General features: G+C 37.4%; 1 protein-coding gene and 1 long non-coding RNA gene across 2 annotated transcripts in view; both read left to right on the top strand.

The window, feature by feature from the left end:
- Positions 1-5,099, top strand: LOC121664089. The gene is made up of 2 exons (XR_006015869.1): positions 1-2,287; positions 2,757-5,099. It is a non-coding gene; the product is annotated as an uncharacterized LOC121664089 (long non-coding RNA).
- USP10 (ubiquitin specific peptidase 10) overlaps positions 1-16,886 on the top strand; it is a 47,375-nt gene that overhangs the window by 28,374 nt on the left and 2,115 nt on the right. Inside the window, exons 5-13 of the mRNA XM_042027101.1 lie at positions 5,585-5,676; positions 7,259-7,368; positions 7,828-7,883; positions 9,013-9,116; positions 9,856-9,955; positions 11,171-11,351; positions 13,810-13,975; positions 15,582-15,726; positions 16,764-16,829. Of these exons, the coding sequence (XP_041883035.1) occupies positions 5,585-5,676; positions 7,259-7,368; positions 7,828-7,883; positions 9,013-9,116; positions 9,856-9,955; positions 11,171-11,351; positions 13,810-13,975; positions 15,582-15,726; positions 16,764-16,829 (1,020 nt within the window). The remainder of the gene's footprint in view (positions 1-5,584; positions 5,677-7,258; positions 7,369-7,827; positions 7,884-9,012; positions 9,117-9,855; positions 9,956-11,170; positions 11,352-13,809; positions 13,976-15,581; positions 15,727-16,763; positions 16,830-16,886) is intronic.

Genomic DNA, 16,886 nt, shown 5'->3' with positions numbered 1-16,886 from the left:
TTAATACACACGAGTGGATGTTACACTGGAAGGGTATTAACTCTGCTTGTAAACAGGAGTGTGCAATATTGATAGAGAACATTCCTCTGGTAAATGAGCCGACTGTTCAAACACTGCATGAAGGATGTCATTTGAATAAGCCAGTTTGTATCCCCCTGAGTAAACATTCCAACCAGGCATTGCCATTTCATTATCCCAGATACGGTGAAACTACTGCTGCTTGTCAAACAACTTGTCAGACAGTCTGTGCAAGTGATCTGTGGTTTGAAATAGGCTGGTTGTGTTCAGCTCTGTGCTGTTATAAAAAGGAGAATATGTTAGAAAGGTTTGTTCTGAAAATGGTGTGTTGTATTATCCAGTATTTACAGTTTTGCAGTGTATTCCATTACAGGAAGAGTGTTACTATTTTTATACCAAAGTAGCTGAAATTCCTGGGCACTAAACAGCAGTTGAAGTGTAATTTCTACATAGGTCTTCCTTCAGAAATTTCTATTCAGGAAATATCATATTTACGAAGATGCTGTTTGAGAGGTCTGTCCTTCCAATTTTAGCATTATCTTTAACCATTACAAACAGTATTGCTTTATCCATAACCAGTGCTAGCTATTGCCAGTTGAGGAATTACCCTAAGGGGCTGTCCAGAGGGGACATCAGGACAGGGAACGAGTGATGCAAAGGCTTTGATTCCTGGTCCTGTCATATTTTTCCTAATGGGAAATGCTAGAAAGTGCAGGAGGTTGTTTGTACAGATTCAGCCAGAAACTGTTAAGTTCTCCCAGTTGGGTGCATTTTTTGTCACTGACTCATGAGTGTTTGAACCAAAGTAATTATTTTAAATCTGTGAAGTGGTCCATGTGTGAGAAAGCTTGTGCAGAATCCTGCTGTTCATGCTACAAGCTAATTTACAAGTACAGTGCTGTTTTCAATGTGACAGCTTCAAGTCAGATTTCCACTCTTAACAGACCTGGAGATGATGTTCAGAGTGCCCAGAAGTGTGTGCTGCCTCTCCTTCCCTCCTTGCTCAGCAATGGTTTCATTACTCAGAATTGTCTGTTGAGAGAAAAGCTGTCAGAATAATTAATATTTCAGAGTGTTTTCCACTTAGGTGTCACAAACACTGTATTAATATATATATATATATAAAAGCAGGTGATTACAGTCTGTATGAACCCATATGAAGAATGTTGTCTTAAAATCTCAATCTATCATTTGGTAATGATTTTTAACTTAAAACTATTTTGTGACAGTCATAAAGCTAGGATTGCTTGCCATTATAAATGGAAAAGATTTATTATCTTGTCCAGGTTGTTCCAGTTCTAAGTTAACTTTCTAGACTTTCACTGTTTCTGTACTACTTTTTGCCACCAGGTGGGAGCAGAGCTTTTTATTTTGTCTTCAATGCAGTAAAACACAAATGTAACTTTTATCCCATTTTCTTCTGCACCTTCACTATTAGCTTGCTGTTTGGGCAGAGGAATAATCTGATTATAGATAAAAGGAATTCATCTGCTCATTGTAGCTGATTTAGGTAGGAGCTAATGCTGCAATTCCTGTAATTCAGATGCTGCTGCTTTCAGTGTAAAATGTTCACTTGAAGGTCTGAATGCCATGTAATCAGTGCTTTGCTGTGTGCAAAAAGGTGTTTTTCTTTATTTTCTTTATATGTACTTGAGTGTTCTCTGTCCTGTTTGGAAAGCAGGTACCTGAGTGCTTTGTTCATACACCCACACTCAAAAATGTGTTACAGGAGTTCCAGTTCGTGATTTCCAGACAGGTCGTTTGCTCTGTTCTGTACATATTTAATTCCAAATCTCCTGCCTTGGTGAGCATCACTGTGTGAGGGTACATAGAGGTCTGTGTGTTTGTCAGAGAGAGCTGCTGGTGGGTGCCTTGTTTTCTCTGTGCCTGAGTTGAGATCATCCTCGTGGATTTGCTGGGAGTTCAGCAGCTTCAACTCATGCCAATGGGAATGAATTTTTGACCCCAAGTGCCGTTGGGTGCTGGACACAGGTAAACTCTACACCTGCAGTATCTTGAGTTAACAGGCAAAATTAATAAATCAAATTAACAAACAACCCAGTGTTGGAGTGCTGAGGTCCTTCTGTACAGCTTTTATTTAGAACAGGTGCTCAGCACACAAGAGGGGAAGTTGCTTTTCCAGGGACAAATTTCAACAGAGAGAGGTTAACGATTCACAGCCACCTTGAAGATAATGTAATGCTGCTTGATTCAGCCTGCAGAGATCTGTCGTTTCTTTGGCCTCAAATTTAGACACAAGCTACACAAGGTGAGGAGGTGACCAGGACTAGAAAATAAATAGAACAGACAGATTTCATGTTAATCTTGATGAGAAATACTGAAGACTTAATTTTAACAAGTGTCCAAGATGTATCAGCTGTGCAGCTGCTGCACTTGTGTGTTTAGAAAGGGGCAACTGTAGTAATTATGCACCACAGCCTAATTTAGATGCTAGGACAAACATTTAATAATGAATATCTAAGGGATAGTAAGGTTATAAATGGTATTGGTAAAAAATAAGACTCTTCAAGGCTTTACTTGCCACATTTCACAGTTGGTCCCCTACAATTATAACCTGATAATTAATAATGCCTTATGTAATGCTGTAAATAAGCTAAGAAATAAGTGTTTGGAAAACTGTCAATTCTCTGAGTAGTCTTTTAACTGTTCTTGGTAATCTTAGGAAAAATTGCAGAGAAAGAATCTAAAACCATTTTCTGAATCCTGTTCTCTTGCAGTGTTTTCACTGTGGATGATGGAGGTAACAGTGCCCATAAAATCTGTTTACAGCAGGCAGGATTTCAGATGAATCGAAGAACAGAAACATTTAAGATCTGACTAAATCCGGAATGATTTTAAATTAGAAGGAAGGGAATCCAGTAAATTCAAGTATGGAAGGATACAGCAGAACAGAAACCAAATGCAAGTACAATGTGACAAACTAATTGTAGAAGTATTAGAGAAAAGGATCTGGGAGTTTTAGGGAGTTGATGGGTGTCTTTAGTACTGCTGAAGAAGACAAAGTTTGTTGGTTTTTTTCCCAGTGTGTGTTAATAACAATTTACATTGAAAACATGGAAGATAACTTAATTCTGCTGTTAAGGACTTGATGCAATGGCAGTCTTTGGGCATTCCTTCTGAAGGAAAATTTCACTGTGCAGCAGCAAAAATGGAAGTAAGATTTAAACACCATGTGGGCAAATATGGAAAATTCGGATTTAATTTGTGTCAGATGATTTTGTTGGAGTGACCATGGATGTAAATCAAAATGCACAAAACAAATTCATAAAGAAGATGGCAACTCACAGTTCTGCCAAGACTAGTGATTAACAAAAAATAAGTTCAGATTGTAAGAAAGGTGTTTCAGTGTTACATAGTAGAAGATTTTTTTCTCATTGTAAAGGTGGGTAAATGCTTAGAGCAAGGAGTTGTGGAGACATCCAGGGTCTGGGGGTGGTTTATAAACCTCAGAAACGCAGCCTCTTGCACATTCAAACTGCATTCTTACAGAAATGTTTTTGTTTAGAGTCATCCCAGCAGTGTTGTCCTGGGATTTTTTAGTCACTGCCCAGATTTGAGGAAAGATCTGAGTGACAGACACAATGTTCTTTAAATCAGGGCCTTAAGCCAAGTGTTCAGTTCCTAACTTGTAACCGCCTTTATCTCTTCAGCATGGACACCGTATCCACAGGGCTTCTCTCATTAAATTTTGGACTTGCTTTGATTAGGAAATCACCTTTTTTAAAAAAAAATTGAGAGATATTTGTAGTAACAGAACCCAGTGAATGAACTTTAGCAAAATGCTTTCTGTTTACCGACAGAAATATCTAAATATTGCCTCATTTCACAAGTCAGCACCCTCCAAAAGAAATGAATTTTCTGGGTAATGACAAGAGCTTTCCAACAGGTTTTGAACTTTTAAGGTTTTCTCACGGTTGTAAGTGTATTTTTCTTCTGATACTCTTGTAAAAGTTGTTCTTGTTACCGTGTAAATGTTTGATGTAGATTGGAAATGTGCTACTGAATGTAATTGCTGTACACAAACCCAAGCCTTTGTTAAAAGAAGCAAAACTCCCAGGAATTGCACTGGAGCCTGTCCACAAAGCAGCTTTGTGACCACAAGAGGATGCTAAAGGTCCTAATAATATCTTTATTTAGCATGATGCAAAAATAGAGAAGAAAAGAGTTAATGTAAAAAGTTATTGATAGACACGAAAAACAGAAACTTTCCCATTACTTTTATCCTTATTTTCAACAGTGATGAGTTAATACTGTATGTGTGAACACAGTTCAAATGTTGCTGCTCTAACAATACATTCTGAAGTACTTTAGCAGTAATTTAATAACATATTTTAGCCCTCATAGAAAAGAATCTTCTGCATCTGTGCTGCATCTTCCATTTTACATTTCTTTGCGGTCTGCTCTTTCAGGTGGCATGTTCTTGATGTAATAGATAACTGAATTTAAAATTCTCTATTTTTTTGTCACTTCTCTTTGGTTAGAACTGGCGTTACCTGTAGGAAATATGATCTTATAGATAGGGAGATAGCTTGGAAGTAGAATGACGTGGATTTTGTTTGCAGTTCTGCCACCTCCTCTGCTTAGTTACAGCTTTGTACTTCTGTTTTTGTACCTATGTCATGTCATTTTATCTGTTTAGTCCTTTAATGAAGAGTTCAAACTCTTCCAGCTTATGGGTAATAGAGCCCCTCCCATTTATTACAAAAATAAATAACCCCCTCGGTATACAATTGCTATATTTACTTGCAATTTGTATTTTGTCTTGTATACATCTTGTCCTTATTTTGCAAGTTTAAAGCGTATGAGCTCCAATATTTTCTTCAAACAGTTCTTATTTAGGTACCTAAATAACAGGTCAGGATTCCTGGAAAAGCTGCCTGTGTTGCTCTTGGTTTCATAACTGGGACAGACTAATGTGCAGTGGTTTCTAAGTTTTAAACTTGGGCCTTTGCTGCACACCTTGAAATCAGGAAAGAGTAGGAATTCTGTTATATAAGGCTGTTATCTCGTAGATTTTGGAAGTCTTAAATAAAACAGGCTGTTCTGAAGAACAGAGCACATCTGTCTGTGTGTTTGCACTGAGATGATTTTGTTGTAAGACAGTGGATGGTGAAACTTCTAAACTGAGACCGCTGCGTTGGCTTCATCTCTTCAAAGCAGAAACGTGTGGGAAAAGCTTCATAAAACTGGTGACAAGTGATTCCAGCTAATGGCATTTTATATCTATGTATGTATCTATGTAGCAATATAAATAAAATATCTGGATTTAGGTAAACAAACATCCAAATCAGTAGGTCTTGTTTTGGAATGACAGTGATCAGTTTTGTACCAGCATCTCCTGATCCGAATCCCGGGATGTCTTCAGTGGAAGAAATAACGTCTGATTTGGAATGTGAGCAGTGGTTAAATGGAGTGAAAATCATTTGCTGAGGTTTCTGGGAATCTTGTTCATTGATTTGAATTACTGTGTAATGCTGCAGCGGATATTTGCTTGATGGCCACGTGAGTTTTGTTGATGCTCAATTTACTGTTTCTCATTCTGCAGAAATACTGGAAAATGTAAGACTAATACATAAACCAGTGTCTTTGCAACCCCGAGGGCTGATCAACAAAGGAAACTGGTGCTACATCAATGCTGTATCCTTCCCTGGGAAAAAATTAATGCTCTTAAGTTAATATTTGTATATTATATCTGTCAGAGTTTTTCTGGATTGTTCTGGTAAGTATTTTATAAAAGTGTTTGTTTTCCCAGATCCCGCTCCTGTGGTTAAAATGTTGAAGTGTAGCAGCCAGAAATCCAGGGGGATTTTGGATTGTTGAACCTGGTGTGCAGGGTTCCCCTGCAATCCTGTTTGCAGTTTGTTACCTGTGTCAGAATATTTCAGAACTGTAGCTTCTCCTGACCGAAAGCCTTGTAATTAATTCCTAGCAGTGTTCCCCCATGGCTCTGTGCATCCATTTAAGTGGTTATTTCTCTTTTGCACTTGAAGTAACTGTTCTTACTCTTGGGCTTTGTTTTGCAGTGTAAGGGGATCATTTGGGTTTGTGGTGAGCAGGTTGTCACTGTCGTATCACCTGTGTAAAGCACCAGTTAAATTAATCCTTCTACATATGGAAGATGAGCTTGCTCTTAATGAGTTGTATTCCCCTGCAAAAATAACTTTTACCCTGGGAAGCAGAAAGCACCCTCCCTCAGTGCTATATTATGATATTAGTAAAAATAATTCAAATAATTTAAAAATCAATATTTTTATAATAAATTAAAAATTAATAATTAATAATTTAAAAAATTATCTCCCATGTCAGCAAGGCTACTGCAAGTGACACTTGGGATACTTCTAGTTCTGGTACTGCTAGTGAAAAATACTGTACATCAATTTCAAGACTGATCATGGCAGACCCTAATAAACCATTTCCAGACCAACGACTGTGCTTTAAACTAAAGCTTTTATCTTATATAACCAGTTCTGCACTCATTTGGTTACATACGCTACATCTTAGCTCCCATTTTTTCAATCTTGAAGTTTTACATGGGAATTTATTACTCAGTTTTTGCACACTGTAGGAATCAAATTAATCTCACTCTTCAGCTATTGAGATCAATGCCTTTTTTTGTCATTTCCCTTTCCCTCCATTTTTTAAATGCATTTCCTCTGTTCACTGCTCTCACCAACTAGCATAGATTGTGATGTTTTTAGAGTATTACTCTTCCAGCACACTCTGGAGTTTTCAAGGTTGCTCCCAACTCTTTGCAGTGCAGAATGTCTCGCATGTCAGTGGGTTTTGCTTTGGTTGCAGGGGTGACTCAGCACCTTTAAGTTTCAGCTGATTTCTTCCATTCTTCTCAGAAAATGTGTTCCAGGTTCTCTCCTGCCAATTTTCAAATGGTTAATTTTATAAAGTTTTTCCTATGAAGGTTCTTTTCCTCTCCTGCTCTTGGATGAAATGTTTCCTTACCCATTAACTAAAGTTTTTGCCATGATTAAAATGTTGGTGAAATCACTGCATGTTACAAGATGCTGGTGTTTTTTTAGTATAACTTCTGTACATTGCTGGTTAATGTTGTGTTAAAGCTTCATCCTCTTTTCCAGTTTAATTCTTTGATTGATCTACATAATATAAATACAGCTCTGTTTTGCATATCATTTTGCATATAATTGAGTATTTGGTTAATACACAGGTGCCATTTTGTGCATATTTCCTTAATGCCACTGCATAGACCCTGCAAGCCTTGGTTGCTTGCCCTCCAATGTATCATTTAATGAAGTCCATTCCAATGTATTCCAAATCGCAGAGGCCGTGCACCTCCACACCAATGCTAGACAGTTTGTAAGTAGCTTGGGAAAAAGGAATGAAAGTCTGGGATCTGACTAAACTCATTCAGGAATACCTAACAATGACTGTTGTTAGAAGTTCATATGTATCCAGAAGTTTTTTGTGTGTTTTTGGGTGACACTTTTGTAATGAACTTGGTGATTTACAACTGCGTGGCTTGTCAAGGAAGATAATTCCTGTTGCTTTGGGAGTACCAGTGTTATGTAGTGTTTAATATGCAGAAAGGAAGTGTGAGAGGTGCAAGGACCAGCCCAAAGACCAAACCCAAGACCTGGGTTTCACTGCAATGATCAGGTTGATTTTTATGTCTGAACTTCACCCAGATTTCGTGGTGATATGCTTTGGTTTTACTGTCTTTTGGCAGTCAGAATGACAACAAGCTAATTTTAGTACTTGTCCTTCTAAGTCTTAAATTGCCGCTCATGTCCAGTTGTTGCTTCCCTTCTGTTTCAGTGTTCGTTTAATGAATGAGTTCACTAATATGCCTGTACCTCCTAAAGCAAAGCAAGGTGAGTGGGAACAGGAGCACAAAGCATAAAATGATGGGGAGAAGCCTTTGGGGTAAAGATCTGCATTGGGGGAGGTGTTGCACTTCAGATTTTTTTTCTTCTGTTTGGCAGACCAAATGTACAAGTGCCAAAAGAACAGTTTTTGTTGAAAATTCCCTTAAATGTGAAGATATCTTCTAAGAATATGCCCTTTCTAAGAAAATCATTTGATACTCCCTGTATTTTCCTCCACTTCCTTGCATACTTCCAGCTGTTTGTTTATCAGATTGCTCAATTCTGCTCCTTAAATCCTGAACACTCACTTTGATTTGGAACAAAATGGGGCCATAACAGGTCCCTTAAGCAATTGGAGATTGCCTCCAGGAGTATTATCCTGGCTTCTGATTCCAGTGGGAAAACTGTAGAAGTGTCTGATTCCTGCAAATACATATTTAGGCTCAATGATGATTATAGAGTGAGGAATGGCCTATTTTTTTATGCAAATAAATTATCTTAGAGGTTTCAGTTGTTTAATCTTAATTTTAAGCAGAGTCTGTTGTATTGCAAGCTTGTAGGAACAAGCGCATTCCTGAAACTATTCTATATGTAACATGATAAGGAAATATTACAAGGAGCTGGTTGTTCCAGTGATTTCCGAACAGTTCAGACATTTCTGTGGTTTCTTTCTGTAAAACAAATCTTCCTGGCTTATGCAACTTATTTTACTTGTAGGTCATTTTATTGTGTAGTTTTCAAGTATAGTTCTGAGGCCTTGTATTGCCATTAGGTGGAACATTCTGTCAGGCTGTTCCTTGGGGTTTTTCATTCTGCAGTGAACACAAGTGGTCTGTTAGAATTGCAAATACACAAAAGGTTTAAATGTTCTTTGAGTACAAAAGAAATGCAAAAATGTAAATAGCACTAGAAGTGCTCCTTTATGATGGCTGTGGATATTGTTAATCTTCAGAGTGTTTGCTAATTTCTTCTGACCATCTGGGAGTCTGTGCAGGGTGATGTGAGATGTTTTAAAACAATGTTTGCAGATAAAAGTGCTGGACTCCAAATCTAGTGATGTGAAGAGAATGTTAAAGTAAAATGTAAAGAATATTTCCTATTTTGTTACTTACATTAGTTCTCTTTCACCTTGCAGCTTTAGGTGATAAAATAGTGAGAGACATCCGACCAGGAGCTGCCTTTGAACCAACCTACATTTACAGGCTCTTGACGGTTATAAAGTCAAGTCTGTCAGAAAAGGTGGGATTTCAAATCCTTGACTTGTGGAATCGCAGTGCAGGGCAGTCACAGGCATTAAAACTCTGCAAAGCCAAACCTCAGGCTCCGTGCTCAAATGCCACTAAAATCAGCTCATTGATAGTTCATTGTAATGAAGCTCGACTGTCTTGGGACCTGAATTATAGGAAAATGTTAATTACAGGTTTGGCAGTTTGATAGGTCAGAATAATGGAAAAATTACTGTTGGAATGGAACATCTTTTTTTCTAATGGAGTTACCGATCAATTTACATTTAAGAAATGAGCAGTTGCTCATTTTTATGAGGAATTCAGCTAAGACTGATTGAAGATCCAGAAACTTTAAAATACTTGTTCATGTTTAATTTCAATTTAAAGGAAAGATAATAATTCAAATCACCCTTTGATTTGGCATTGGCTTGACAGCAACTTTTAGTAGTGGTTGTAAAAGAAATGGGGGAAAAAAATAGCAACTCACAAGTTAAATGGAATTTGTATTGGGAAGAATGCAAAATTCTTGTAGCCATTGTGGAGCTTACGTGGGTATTTACTGCTTAGGGCAGTTTGGTTTTAACTGGCTAAAAATGAGGTGTTATAACAAAATCTAAACTTTATTTGACATTGTAACATTTGACTGAGTAGTTGCAAAATGAATAGGAGAAAGCTGCATGTTCAGTGAACCTTCTGTTAAAAGGAAACCATGAAAATATCATAAAGTTAATTGAAAAAAATATTTTGTTCAGGGCAGGCAAGAGGATGCTGAAGAATACTTGGGATTTATCCTCAATGGACTACATGAAGAAATGCTGACCCTCAAGAAACTTCTCTCTCCACATAATGAAAGTTAGTGGATTTTTTTTTTGTAGCAAACAATTCATTTCAAGTACTGTTTTTGTGTGGTGATTCTGGAATGCAGAGCAATGCTTGGAGTAGATGTCGAGCTAGGGATAGATTGTCATGTTTTAGAGAACTCAGACATTAGCAAATACCGTTTTCTTAAAATCTGGATGAGTCCATTTTGCCCAATTCACCAATGATCTGAAGAGTTACTGGGTTTCTGGAAAGGCATCATAGTTCTGTCAATACTCTGAATGACAATAAGTCACATCCCTGCTTCTCCTGAACAACAAAACTCAATATTACCCATTTTTACTGAGCCCAGCTGAGCATTCTTGGGGGCTAACTCGAGGTGACCAGGCTTGTCTTAAGCATTGATGTGTTTGTCATTTATAACACCTGCAGTGTCCGTGGTTTTTGACTGTCTCCATGGAAGTTCAAAAATATATCAGTGTCCTCTTCACTGATCTTTAAACCAGCTGTTAAGGTCTTTCTTTTAAAGTGGAGACTTCTGGAACAATGGCTAATTTATATCTAATATAAACCAACATACTAAATTATTTTAAAATTCTTACTAACGTGGAGGAGAATTTACTTTGAAAGAATTGCTAGAATTTGTATGCAGCGTAAAATTCTGTTTTGTTTTATAGTGGCTTTAGTTTGAGCCCCCTGGAACAAAATACTGTGAGTCTTACCTAAGTATGGAATTCAGATCACTAGTTATCCAGTTTCTCTTTAGTAGGGTAAATTTTTTAGGATATAAAGTCATTCCATATTTTGTTCCTTAGCTGTGTGCAGTTTATAACCTCCTGACTTTGGCACTGGCTGGGAAAATATTTGCTAAGCGTTGGGTTCCCTGTAAAATACCTGTGCAGAGAAGAAATTGTATTTAATAATGGCATAATTCTCTTTCCAGAATAACACTTGACTTTCTAATTTTCTACCCCATAAATTTACTACTAAAAATATATCAAACTTTGCTATTTACATATTACAGTCATCAGGGAGCTGCCTTCTGTTAATACATGGATGTGTCCAGCTGGGAGCGAGCCTGCAATATGCATGTTCCTTCTTATTTATCAAATCTATGATCTATGAAAACATTTTATCCTCAGAAAATAATTTGTATTGGGTTTTTTGCTTTTCAAATCCTTTATCTGTCTTGATGTTTTATTTGTCAAAAACCTCAATGTGTTTTTTTTTTTCCTTGGTCACTTGAAGAACTGTCGGTGTCCAACGGCCCCGAGGCTCAGAGTGTTCCCAAGGAAGAGGAGCAGGAGGAGCAGGGGGAAGGCAGTGAGGATGAGTGGGAGCAGGTGGGACCTCGCAACAAGTCCTCAGTCACTCGCCAGGCTGACTTTGTCCAGACTCCAATCACTGATATTTTTGGTGGTCACATAAGGTACAGTACTTTTTCCTACAAGTTCTTGACTTGTAGTGGCCGAATCTTTTTAAATGTCTTAAGTGAACAGACTGTTTTGATATTCCGAGCCCTGAATTGCATATAGGAGAGGAATTTGAAATACTTCTGCTTTGAATACTGTCTAAGAATTCCAAAGCATTTTAGAGCTACCTAATTTTTGTGACCTCTTAGGAGTCTCATCTCATGTTACAAATAAGGATACTGAGAAAGAATGAGATTTACAGAGTTAAATCTTGACAGTGGAACAGTGAAATAAAAAAATGTAGACTTTAAGTTATTCAGACCCTTAATGCTTCCCAGAGAAAAAAGCTGTGTTTAATAGTAAATAAATGTTAAAGGCAAAAAAAGTCTGGAAAAATGGAAATTGCTACAAGATGTTACTGGAATGAAAAGAATGCAGGTTATTACTTATACGCAGGTCTGATACCATACAAAGGCAGAAAGTAGATACTGAAAGAATATTTTTTGGAAAGGAAGCCTCCTGACTTGTTTGGAGAGATGTATAATTTAAAATGAAAGCAAAGTAAACACTTGCTAAAAACATACTGCAAAACAAAACTGCTAGACTTGAATTATTTTTAAATTGGAGACAGACACTTAATTGCTGGTGTTTGACTCTCTGTGTTGCCAGATATTCAGTCTAGAAGTGTGAATAATGTGGGCTAGAGCCTTCTGCCTGGGAAATGCTCTGAAATTATTTATTCTACTGGGTTTTGAGCCAGACAGCTGGTAAATAAAACTATATTTTCCATTGAATTTGGCAGACAGATGTTTGTAGGTATTGATGGAGTCCTGCATCGACAGTTCACGTACCCAAGGTGGTGTTAATAGCCCGGGCACATTTATCAGAATTTGTCAGATTTGTTTAGATCTCTACATGATTCCATCAGTTTTTGTATTAAAAACACTGAGATGACGCAGTTTTCTGTAGAAGTGCACAGAAAATGATAAAAAGCAAAGGCAAGAGTGGAAAAAGGCAAAACCTTGCCCTGAGCAGCAGAACCACAGGATCCAATCCAACATCTCCTGGCACCACATCCACTTTATTTATCCTTCACACTAGGGCACAGCTCACCACAGGAACAGCATCCCATGGGATGTTGGAAAGCTTCATCCTCTGGGCGTGGAGATAGGAAGGACTGAATATAAAACTGCCAGTAGAATTCCACTAAATGAAAGCATCAGAAACTGGGAAAAGCAGTGAGGAGAAGATGATTCAAATTGGCATCTTTTAGCTGGAGAAACTTCAGACTTGGGAATTTTTAGGCTGTCCTTGAGAGGCTTGAATCTATTAAATGTCTATTTAGGCATAATTACTTAAAAAACCCCAGCCTGTAAAATCTTTCTTAGCAACATGAGGCTTAAGTGGGAAAGTACAAAGTTTTCCTGAGAATTCTTGCAGTGGCTGAGTAATTTTTCATTGAAAATGATGCATTTTCCCATGTCCAGTTGAGATTTGTAATTATCCTAATAAGGGACATTGTTACAGGGAAATCATAGCCCAGCAAAGGTTTTGCTATCAAATCAATTTCTGCATATCTTGTGAAGAAAATATTCTGTAGAGGTGTTACAATACAATTTCTAATAATATTTTTGTAAATAAAGGTGCTGCTGTTTTTCATGCATGCTCTTTCCTCTGAGGGATATATATGTGCCAATATAAAGCTGGCCTGGCTTTCTGTTGGTGCTTCAGGGCTTTGCTCTTTTGATTATCCTGAATGTTAAAATTAATCTGAACATTAACATTTCCTTCCTGACCTGGAAATACTCCAGCATGGCCACATGGATCAGAGCTGTGTCAGTTGTAATTCTGGTTTCGAGCTTTGTAATGCATAACAACATAATAATTAATATACATGGACAAAGCCTGGATACAGAAAATGATGGGAAGAAAAGGAGCTGCCAGTCCTCAGTGGAGCATAATTCGTATTTCCTACAGCAAGATTTAAGCAAACAATTTAAAATCACAGTGAAATTTGTCTTAGTGAAGTGCCTGAAAAATCTGTGTATATTTGTTGGAGAATGTGGAATCAGCTGTGATTTTTACAGTAGAACACAAATAAGCACTGGCACTTCGCACTTGTGAAGAGCTGTTGGAAAACTAAATTAACAGAGCCAGGAGGTGAATTTTTTTTAAATGCTTTATCAAAATTTTCAGTCTTTTTCTTTAAACTTTGGATGCTTATCCAATTACTTTGCATAAATAAAACAATTCAGTTCCAATCCCATTCAGAATACTCTTAGTGGGTGTTAAAACCGCTTAGACTGGGGTGAAGTGGGGGTTTCCTGTTGTTAAAACCATGTTTAACCTTTGTATTTGTATTTGTTCTTGAATTAACCATAAATTGAGTTACTTAAGTAACTCATCCTTCTTTGAAGGTTCTGTCTGGTTGAAAATCATGCTTTATTACATTTTGATTTCTTTTTTTCTCCACAGATCTGTTGTTTACCAGCAGAGCTCCAAGGAGTCTGCCACGCTGCAGCTTTTCTTCACCCTGCAGCTGGACATCCAGTCGGACAAGATCCGCACTGTGCAGGATGCCTTGGAAAGTTTGGTGGCAAGAGAGTCTGTCCAGGGATACACCACAAAAACCAAGCAAGAGGTGTGCTCTGTTCACCCCTTATTTACAGCCAAGTGCTAAACTTCATTTAAAAGGGTTTTCATAGAGCTCTGGCTTTACAAAGAGTTGTTAGAACACACTTCAACAAAAGGGGTACAAACCTTTTCAGAGTGTCCTGCAGCAGTGAAATGCCAGCTCTGAAACAAAGCCAGGCCTGTAAATAGCTGGGGTTTGAGTTGATGTAGTAATTTATTGGGGATTTTACTGGAATATGTACTAAATTAACGGGCTCACCTGTGGTAAGGATACATCATGTTATGTTCAATATCACAAGTTAATGATTCCTGGGGATTGCCAGATGCTGTTAGTAAAGCAGCTCTTCAGAGTAAATATTTTGTTATTTTCTGTTTACAAATAATACATTATAGTAATAATTGCAATAGAAAAGTACTTGCAAGGAGGAAAAGCCTGCCTTTGGTTTGGCAGTTTGAGAACTTGTCACAGAGGGGAATAATTAAACTTCCCTCACTAAGGCCTTGCCTTGCTTCCTGTGGGGGGCAGTAGTGAAGGCATCTCTGGTGTGCATGGATTGCTCACGTGGGAATTTTGTGTGCACTCTTGATAACTCTGGAATTGTAGGTGTTCCCTCTGACATTCACATCTGTATCTAAGTTTTCGAGAATAAGATTAGATAAAGGATGATTCATTTTCCTTGAAAAGCTAAAGATGAATAGTGGAAATTTGTTTGCCTTGAATATTCAGAACATTTATTTCTCCAGTTGTTTTCCATGTGAAAAAGACATTTGCAATTCAAGCTCATTATGATTTACCACAAAGATCTTGTTGTTCTTGCCACTCATTTTTTTGGTTTTTCCTGCAAATGGTTTAAAGTTTTTTGACTGACAACCCAGTGCTGGGTTGGAAGAAATGGGTGTTCAAATTAGGTGCTGCCTGATATTTCAGAGTTTGGATGGAAATACAAGCTTCCACAGTGTCTTCCAGATCTTTTTTTCAAAAGAAATTCAAGTTGAAATAGTTGTTCTTGTATTAAAGTTTGTAGTAAGAACACTGAACATACTGTCTGTAGAACCTTGGAAAGAGATAGTACTTTTCCCCCAAGAGTTTCTATTCCACACTTAATAGGTTCTAGCAGAATCAAGCCATATATTGAAAAATAATATACTCATGGTTACCAATAAAGATTTTTTTGAATTAAAAAATGGAGAAAAACCTTAAGCAGTTATTCTGAGAAATATTTTTATGTCTTCATTTCTAGGAAGGCAAAACATTTTTGTTCTGCAATTCTGAGCTCAGTTCCAGGTTTCCAGGCAGAAATTTTGTGGATTGTTTGGTTATAATTATATAAAAATCACTATTTAGTAGAGAAAAGTGTGGTCATAACTCATGTTTTTCTCTTTGAAAATACTGAGTTCTCCTTGAAGACAACGTTAGGATTGAAGATTTTGTGGGCTTTAAGTCATAAACACGTATTTATCATAAATTAATACTACAGTAATAACAAATCTGGGGGTTTGCTGCTAGTATTTACAGTGAAATACTTATTCCTTATTTAAAGGAGTAATTTTGAGGAGGTAACAAAAAGTTAACAAAAAATGACAGGTTTTCTTCCTCCCTGTGTGTGTGTCAGGTGGAGATCAGTCGAAGACTCACCTTAGAAAAGCTGCCCCCCGTTCTCGTTTTACACCTCAAGCGCTTCGTGTATGAGAAGACTGGTGGATGTCAGAAGCTAATCAAGAATATTGAGTACACTGTTGATCTGGAAATCAGTAAAGGTAAAAGATTTATGAACAGAATTTCGCCCTCTTCATGGGAAAGAGAATGTTGTCTTTCCTTGGGCTGTCTGTGGTTCAATTTTCTTCTTTTTCCACAAGATCTTGTCTTCGTCGTTGTCTGAAAATGTGGTCATTTGGGTGAATGTTTTGTATGGGTTTTTTATCATGAAAGATCTTAAAACCTTTGGCACTTCCTAGACAATGGCTTGGCCAAATGAGAGCTTCCTGTGGATTTATGGAGTAAGGATATAGGCTGCTGAGGGCAAATATGGGAAGTGATCCCCTTGGATGAGGGCTGTGTCCCTGTACAAGGCTGTTGCCAATATTGGATATTTTTATCACAAATTTAATTCAGAGTCGTGTCACACTATTTAATTAATTAGTGGCTGATGGAAGGAAACTGGTGTTTTATTGAAAATGTAACCTGAAGGTAGACAATCCATAGTGCAGAGCTTAAACAAGGATCCTTTATTTAGCAAATATCCTAAGAGATGCTGACTTTAAGTGGTGTGAGATTGGAAATTGTCCAGCATCTGAAGCTTGCCAAAATAATGCCTTTGTTTTAAGCTGACAAATTGACAATTAACCACCCAGTAGCTCAAATAGGAATAAATAAAGTTAATGTATACTCATATCTCAGCTGAGAAAAGGACCTTGTCAGGCAGTGCTCTTTTGTTTAACTTAATATTTTATTTTTCAATTTTCCTTTAAGATTGTACGCATGACTTGGAATCTGATTTTGTCATTGTCTGACAGGAGGAATGAAAGGGGAAAAATTGAATAAGTCTGATATTTCACTCTGTCTTTTTTTCCCTTCATTTTTTGGTGATATTTTTAAACCTTTCATAAAGTACAGTGTTCAGCAAACCTGCAAATTCGCTTCTTTGAAAACCAGTTATTAGAGCCACGACCATTCTTGAAAGGCTGCAGAAGAAATTTCCATTAAATGTTCTTCTTTGTGATAGTGTTGGTTTCTCTGAAAAATAGTTGATCCTCTTGATATGGGATTTCTAATTTGTGACTTTTTCTTCCTCCAGAGCTGCTATCTCCTGGTGTGAAAAGTAAAATTTCAAAAGGCCAAAGAACCTACCGGCTCTTTGCAGGTATTTTATCCATGTGGTCCCTGTATTGCAAATGCAAATTCTGCATATGGAGATGTA

Source organism: Corvus kubaryi, unplaced genomic scaffold (genome assembly GCF_017639235.1).
Source record: "Corvus kubaryi isolate FWS band 111438036 unplaced genomic scaffold, C.kubaryi_AGA036_p1.0 37300, whole genome shotgun sequence".
Taxonomy (NCBI): Eukaryota; Metazoa; Chordata; class Aves; order Passeriformes; family Corvidae; genus Corvus; species Corvus kubaryi.
The sequence above is the reverse complement of the archived record's forward strand: the minus strand, read 5'-3'. Positions and strand labels throughout refer to the sequence as shown.